Source organism: Triticum aestivum, chromosome 5D (genome assembly GCF_018294505.1).
Source record: "Triticum aestivum cultivar Chinese Spring chromosome 5D, IWGSC CS RefSeq v2.1, whole genome shotgun sequence".
Lineage (NCBI taxonomy): Eukaryota > Viridiplantae > Streptophyta > Magnoliopsida > Poales > Poaceae > Triticum > Triticum aestivum.
In genome coordinates, this window is record NC_057808.1 from 217,645,604 (window position 1) to 217,653,902 (window position 8,299).

At 45.7% G+C, this 8,299-nt stretch overlaps 1 protein-coding gene across 1 annotated transcript in view; it reads left to right on the forward strand.

Annotated features, from left to right (window-relative positions):
- Positions 1-7,654: 7,654 nt before the first annotated feature.
- The window catches only part of LOC123120147 (cationic amino acid transporter 6, chloroplastic), a 4,768-nt gene continuing 4,123 nt past the window's right edge, over positions 7,655-8,299 (forward strand). Inside the window, exon 1 of the mRNA XM_044540158.1 lies at positions 7,655-8,163. Within this exon, the coding sequence (XP_044396093.1) occupies positions 7,743-8,163 (421 nt within the window). The 5' untranslated portion in view covers positions 7,655-7,742. The remainder of the gene's footprint in view (positions 8,164-8,299) is intronic.

Here is an 8,299-nt window from a genome sequence, read left to right on the forward strand (position 1 = left end):
ACCCTCTGACGTAGTCATCTGTGTCTAGCCAAACGATAATGGATGTCGTCACACTGAGAGGGCCCTCAGAATATCTCTACATCGTCGGAGGAGCAAATTCAACTCTCGAGCTATCATGTCTCTTGTCAAATTTTCTGATGAACATGTAAGTTGTCATTATGATCACCTTGTTATAAATGACGTTTGAGCAACCCCAAAGCTCATCGCACGCTAAGAATTGACTACGATACTCTAATGGTCTAAGGAACTAAAACACATGTTAACACTTCGTGTTATAACAATTGACTTATGACGATATTATCTCAAAATATAACAAACAAGTTTGGGTCGATTCAATATGATCGTCCTTCTAACGTCATACTCTCAATGTTGTTTTGAGACTATTGTTACTCTTAACGATATCTCAATATCCAGAAAACGTGATCACGAACAACACTTGAGCTAGTCTTAGACGCGAGAGTATGAATTTTATTTTACAGTTTATTGTTCTACACGTGTATATGAGTTTTCCACTTAATTGCATATTCCAGGATCATAGCAGTTATAGCATAGAATAAAACTCTTAATCATAAACACAGAAACATAATAATACAATATTTTTGCCTCTAGGGTATACATCCAACATGATCCTCCTTGACTTCTTCCGTGAAGATGAAGTCAACGAAGCTCCGGCGTAGATTCTTGTCGTCTCCTTGGGACGAAGAGGTTAGGGTTTCTCGTCATACGTTCGCGCCGGTGAGATATTATGTCAGACACTTCAGATCAATTCAAGGATAGCGGCGACAACTGCAGCTCCAGGGCGCTGGTCCTTAGGAGTATGTCCATGAAGACTTAGCGGTTGTCATCGTCAAGGCCAGGTCGGCTCCGATATGGGAGTGGCGACGGCGGCGCATCGGCGACTCGTTCTAGCGGCGGTAGTGGTCTCTAGGTAGTCCATGGACCTTAATGTAATTTTTATTATGTTTAGGGTGTTTCGTACTTTTGATGTACAATTATAATAGATCCTCGTCTTTTCATGAAAAAAAGTGCATGCACTGCTTGTATGTGCTTTACCTTAATTGGATGCTGGATCCATTGGCATTTTAGTATACAACCAATAACGATTCATACAAAAAGAGGCATTGCAATATCGTATTTGTTTTCTTCCCTGAGTGACATTCATTCCTTTATTTTCCTTGGTTTGTTCAATCTGTCAACACTTTCGCATATTAAAACTAGGCCCCTCGTATGCGGAAAAAGGAAAATCTATAGCAATTGGGAAAGAAAGGAAAAGCCCAAGCGAAAGAAATATTTAACGAAAAAAACCTTTATTTGCATGACAATATAGTGGAGACGGTTATGTGTGTTTGCAGCGAAGGGCCTACGCCCGTACGCCCTAGCTATATTTTGCTCATGTCTTTTCCTCCCCTCGCCCAATCAAATGGATGGACAGAAACTCCTTTTGCATGCTCCGGTTCTTTGATTGGATTTTTAGAGCTCGCCAACAAAGTATAATGGCCTTGGCACTTAGCTCTCAGCCTCTATCTGTTTTGCGTAGCTGATGCTAGTGTTATATCTTTTGGGGAGACTATGCCCTATGGGCGTTCCATCTCCGAGTGACGATGAACCAACAAAATGTAAAATGTAGTGGCTGTTTGCCAAGAAAAAGTGTAGTGGCGAGTTAAATTTAGCTTAAGGAGATATTTTGATTAACGGCGTACATGCCGCATGCAATTCCTCTTATAGGCCATGATTTTTCTTTATCAAAATATACTACCATGAATGGAGTCCATTAATGCAGCAACAAAGATGAGCGCGAGAGGTCCAGGCAGGATGGATACGACAAGCAGGAAAGGGATAGAAAACCTTCCAACTACCAGGCGGGGCCAACCTCACCTCATGGCCCCCCCTCTAGCATACTATACGTAGCTCCAAACTGGCATAGCGCCGCGCCGCGCCGCCCGTATCGTTTGAAGTCATGGGTCCTCCTCCGCAAACCAACAGCCCACCGTTCGAAACTTGTGCGTGCAATTTTTTTAACACGGTATAAACGCAAGAGCTCATATATATATATGCATATACTTATCTCTATAAACGCACACATATACATTTTATTTTTATGAGCATCTCCGAGAGGCTGAGCCGGCATATCATCTTTGAGATTTTACGAAGTTATCGTAGTCGCCTCGTAGTCGACGGGAACGTCTACTCCCACTGAACGCGCATCGCGGAAATCCTGAAATAAATTCAGTACAAATGCGAGCATCAGGATTTGAATCCTGATGGGCTGGGAATACCACTATCCTTCTAACCATCCAACCATAGATTGGTTCTCACTTGTACATGCAATTGATACTGATTCACGCGCGATATATTGCAGGCAGCATTCCAAATAATTTTTTGGAGTAGTTTCGCAGAGGCTTTGATACAAATATCAGAATTGCATTGTGTACTATACCTTTTTTTTTTGCGAATGAGAATTGTATTGTACTCCATTAATTGGTTAATGGCTGCAAATGACATTTTTTTAGAGAAAAGAGGCTGTGTTATTTTCTGAAAAGAAAAAGAGCATGATTATTATTAGTCCCAAAAATTAGAAACTTCAAAATTTTAGTTAAGATTCAGATACCGGTAGGTGAGCAGCGGACGCCAAAAAAAAATACAGCTTGGCGGAGGACAGCAAAATCCCAACATTACGAATCCGGAGAGAATTAGTTGAAGGACCTGCAGCAGCGGCATGGCACAAGAGCCTCCTTTTTATTTTGTCCGCGTGATATTCTTCAGCAAAGGTGTGGGTGTAAACGGGTGGACAGATCGATTGGCCGTTTTTTATAAGTGGAGTGCGTCGATTCTTGGGGATATGGATATGAAAAGCAGCCTCCCATCGTAGACTCTACCACGCTAGCCATATCGTACGCGCTCCACATTTTAGATACGGTTTTGATCCGAACTTGGACAATCGTACAACTTTCGATCACCATTTCTTTGGAAGATCTATCTATTGGGCCTTTCATGCTAGAGAAGTCTCTCATAATTAGCTGCTTGCTAGGACATGAAACTACTTCAAAAATAGTACAAGCTATAGGAGGACACGAAGGCCATCATTCAGCGGTCATTGGTATAAGGGCATCTCCAATGCCGATCCTCAAACCGTCCGTGAACGTTTGGATCACGCGATCCGGACGTGTTTTGCCATCCAACGCGGTCTTGTATTCGTCAATAGGCCGGTTCGAACACGCTTTTTTCGCAAACCAGAGTCAAAGTGAGGGTGGGGGCTTTGCGGGCGTTCGGACTGCTACCACGTCCTCGTTTGACAACCGTGGCCCACCTGAGCCGCTCGTTCCCGCCCGACGGTGGTCAATGCCATTACAAAGCGCTAGCGCCGCATTCACGCCGGCCGAAAGCGGACACGACCTCTCATTGGAGCCAACATTGAAGCAGTGCGCCGGCCGAGAGCGCGGCCCGCGCCGCTTCCCCGTGCACTCAGCGTCTCACCGCATTCAAACGGCACCAGTTCGTTTGTCTGCCTCCATTAAACACACACGGTTGCCTAGAAACAACGAGGCATCGCCACCTGTCCGTCTACCGCTCGCCATTAATCATGTCGACGGTTGCCCTGCCATCACCCCAATATATAAACCACATGCCCGACCATAGCAGCATCCACCATCCTCCGCTCCCTTCCTCCTCTCTGCACCATGCCTGCCATGCCCTCCTCGAGCTCCAAAGCCATCTGGGACAACCTATGATCCGAGAAGAAAAAGGAGATCGCCGCCATTGCAGTCGGTCGGTAGGCCGGTAGGCAGACAGAGACCGTCGCTACGGACGCCCCAATGAAGGACGCGACCGAGGACGAGCCGGAGCCACCCTCCTCGCTAGTGCATGCCGGCATCACCATCGTCGAGGCCCGTGCCCACTACACGGACGTGGTGCTAGAGGAGCGGGACAACGGGAGGCCAAGTTTTGGCAGGCGCAGGCCGACCAGACCTACTACCTCTGCCTCCCGGACGAGCACCGGCACGCGGAGGAACAACTCCCTGCCGACACGGCCATAGTGTCGTATGTGGATGTGGCCGAGCAGGAGGCGCCGGTCGACTCCTACCGCACAGCCTGCGAAATCTGCTACAACCACTGGTGGTACATCCAGTATCAGGCGGATATACAGGTCGCCTACAAGGAGATGGGCGAGGGGGCAGATGAGGTGTCCAGCGAGAGCGACGACGAGGAGGACATCGCCAGCTTGCCATGGTTGCGCCCCTCCGTCACAACCACGAAGCCGGCACATTCGCGAATGCCGCTGGCAACGAGGAAGAGTAGAGAATGGGAGGTCACCGGTGCTCGGGTCCCAGGAAGGACACCACTCCTCCCCTCCCATTCAAGCCAAGCTTGGTGGGCTAAACATCCTCGGCCGATTAGCTGCTTTGCGGTGATGTGGAGGTGGACAACTTCACTTCTCGGGACTCATGGCTGCGGAGGTAGAGCTAGAGCTTCATTTTGCGGTGCTAACGCCCGGACGGACGCCGGCGATCATTTAGATTAGGTTTAGAGACGGGTTTAGTTAAAATATGTCTCCATTGTAATGAATGTGCTCCGGTTTATATGAAAATCTGCGTGTTTGCATGAATTCCGTCCGGTTAGTTGAATAGTGTTTGAAATGTATGCGAGCAGCGTTGGATGCCGACTCTCGATACCGTGTCTGCGGACTGGTCCTCCTGTCCGTGAACGGATGCGGGAGCAAATTTGCAGGTCTGCGTTGGAGATGCCCTAAGAACTACTTCTACACCATATCTTCATCGTGGAATTTTCTCCAAGCGTCTTCTTTCGTTTCCCTCGGCGACTAGGGCAAATTGCTTCCCATGGTTCACCTTATCTTTACCTGTCGCTCTAGCAGCCAGTGACAGGGAGGGGAATCCCGATGCCTTTGCTCGTGCTAGTAGTTTAGATATTTTTTTAGTCCTTACAGGTACAACGCTCGGACGGATGGCGACGCTTCTCCTTCAAATTTTTCTTCCGGGCTCCGATCATCCTTAAATTCGTTCATCTGGGTGTAGTTGATGAAGCTCTGACATAGATTTCTGTCGTCTCCTTGGGGAGGCGAGGTTAGGGTTTCTCGTCGTGCGTGTGCGACATTTGGTGTCAGTTGCTTCAAACCTATTCAAGGGATGTACGACGATGAGTGCAACTACAAAGTGCTGGTCCTTAGGGGCACAAGCATGAAGACTTCCTGACTATCATCGTCTTGGTCAAGCCGGCTGTGATAGGGAAACGAAGATAGCGGCGCGTCGATGGCTCGTTTTGACGGCGATAATGATCGTTTGATGGTCTAGAGATCAAAATGTATTTTTTTATCATATCTGAGATACTTTGTACTTCTGATAAACCTTTATAATAGATCTAGATCTTTTTTTCTTGAAAAAGAAGAAGCATAATATTCTAGTAGATTAAGATGTTATTCAACGATGTATAAGTATTATACCTAGTAGTCTAGCCCATCATTTACCTTTCCATATAAATATGATTGTACAAAATAATATGATTTTCTTTGGTCACATAATAATTTGTTACATATTTATTGGTTTAGCAAAGAAAATATAATTTTATTTGGTAATACAATATGAAGTGGGAAAGCTTAGGCGCTTTTTAATAATAACCGGTGGAAAAAATATCAAGGTGAGAAAAAAAATCAAAACTAGGAAAAGATGGAGGAATGGACCTACGTAAGGTTGGATCAAAGAGGAATGAACACAGAACCTATGTCTTTAAGTAGGAAAAAGTAGGATACTCCCTCCCTTTCATTTTATAGGGCTTATCTCGAAAATTTTGTTTTCCCATTTTGTAAGTCTTAATTTTATTATTTTCATTCACATGTTCAGATTTTAAGGTGCATTAAATCGTTACATGCAAGGATTAGGCTGGTCCTAATGGGTGTATCATTGCTAGTATCATGCGTGCCAACTGGACAACTTTGATTAGGTGACATAGAATTAAATGAAGAAAGAAATGGTTGAGTATCATATCATGATACGACAACATAATAATAAGTAAACACAGATTCTTGAGGAAAATGAGCTCATTAATTAACTAGTTTTGTAAACTACAAAATTATTTCACCATTCATCATCTATCCTGGTTGGTGAGATTTTTAAATTGAGACCTATAAATCAGAAGAGCGGGATAGGAGAGAAGTAGAAGAAATTAGCTGAGGGTTAAATAACCGGAGGAAGCACATTGCCTCTCGAGCTACCTTTGATGACGCACCGAGTCGCCGGGCGATGTGATTTGGAGGAAAATGCCACCCTCGAGGTTACCATGGCGCATTGTCGCCGCCGCCGTGGCGCCATTCTAGCAAGCCGTCCCCTCGCCCGCTTTAGGGAAAGAAAGAATTAGTACTAGAGAAGATCTCGGGCTATTTGATTCAAAGAGATCCTATAAGATTTTTTGGAGGATTGAAATACTTAGGAATTTTTCTGCGCTGGTTCTTTGGTTCATAGGATTGGATCTAGGATTTTTTTTCTATGGATTTGAAATAAATTTCGCAAAAATCTAACATCCACTTCAACCTCTTTTTACTAATTTTTTTGTTTTTCCCGTGACATCAAACACCCTTGGTAATTCTGTAGGATTTAAGTGAGCATGCCACCCTCATCCTATACTTTTCCCATTCTTATGTTTTCAAAAATCCTACGAATCAAAGAGGTCCTCAATTGGCTAGTGACCTACTACTTTATTTTACTAACTCATGATTGATCTCTTGATTGTTGCCCCTGTTTATTAAGATTGTTAGCCAGTTGTCCGTGTGTTATAGTCACCAACTCACTTTTAATAGTAGAGATTTTTCGAGAGCGGACATTTGGCTCCCGGGAGCCATGGAGGCCTTTTCTTGAAAACAAATCAAAATTCAAACTTTTCGGTTTCAAAAAAATCTGAAAAAAATTGTGCAAGTAAACAAGTATGTTATGTCTATGTGTGTAAAATTTCAGAATGAAAAACGTTGAAATGTGACATGTACCAAAAGGACAAATTCATGGTCTAGGAGGATGAATAGTATCATGTGTTAAAAAGCCCCAGATTTGTCTTTTTTGCACAGCCCTCATTTCAACATATTTTGCCCTGAAAATGTACACACATGTGTGTTATGCCTTCATGTGTATGTGTGCTTTCTTTTTCAGAATTTTTTGAAATGTAAAAAATATGAAATTTGACAAAATTCAAAATTTTTAAAACAGAGCTCCATGGAGCTCGGCCTCCAAAGACAATATCCGAGATTTTTCTTGCTTTTCCTATTTATTTTTTCAGATGACTGAAAAGCACTCCCTCGGTTCACAAATACTCTCTCCATTCGGAAATAGCTATCATGGTTTTATTTCAAAAATGTAATATAAGATGTCATAATTTTTGTGAATCAGATGTATGTGGAGACATTTTAGTGTGTTAGTTCGCTCATTTCAGTTCATATGTATTTTATATTGAAATATTGATAATTTCTTATATATGTGAAGGGAGGGGTATCTATTTTCTGGTACAGCAGTATTTTTCATCAGCAGACTTCTCTTATTATTTTTACATAAGAAAGTGGAAAATGCTACTCCGCGTCCAAAGACCGTCAACCCTCCCGCTCGTCTGGGCTCTCTCTTTATAAACCGTGCTCTCGGACCCCTCACTCTCCACGCCTCATCTTCCGTTTCTTCTCCAGCCCCCCTCACGAAAGCCACACCCCGCCGCCCCGGCGCAATTTCTGGAGCGGCACTTGGATCCTCACGGCCATGGACAAGGGCGCACTGATGACGCCGGACTCCGATCAGGGCGGCCCCGACGGGGGCTCCTTCTCGAGCCTGCGCTCGTACGGGCGGGCCCTGTCGCAGACGCCGCGGCGGCTGGCACGGCGCGCGTGCGCGGCGACGGCGCCGGAGGAAGAGATGAGCCGCGTGCGCGCGCGGTCGGGGGCTCCGATGGCGCGCGCTCTGCGGTGGCCGGACCTCGTGGGGCTTGGTCTCGGCGGCATGGTGGGCGCCGGGGTGTTCGTCACCACCGGGCGCGCCACGAGGCTCCACGCCGGCCCCGGCGTCGTCGTGTCCTACGCCATTGCCGGCCTCTGCGCGCTGCTCTCCGCCTTCTGCTACACGGAGTTCGCCGTGGACATGCCCGTCGCCGGCGGCGCCTTCAGCTACCTCCGCGTCACCTTCGGTGAGCTCGCTGGCCCCGGCCCCGGCCCCCCAATCAATCATGCCGAGATCATGACCCGAATAACGCCATTAAACCAACCATCAATTATATATAATAATCTGCTCGTTTCTTGTCATACCATCTAAGATTTGTTTAT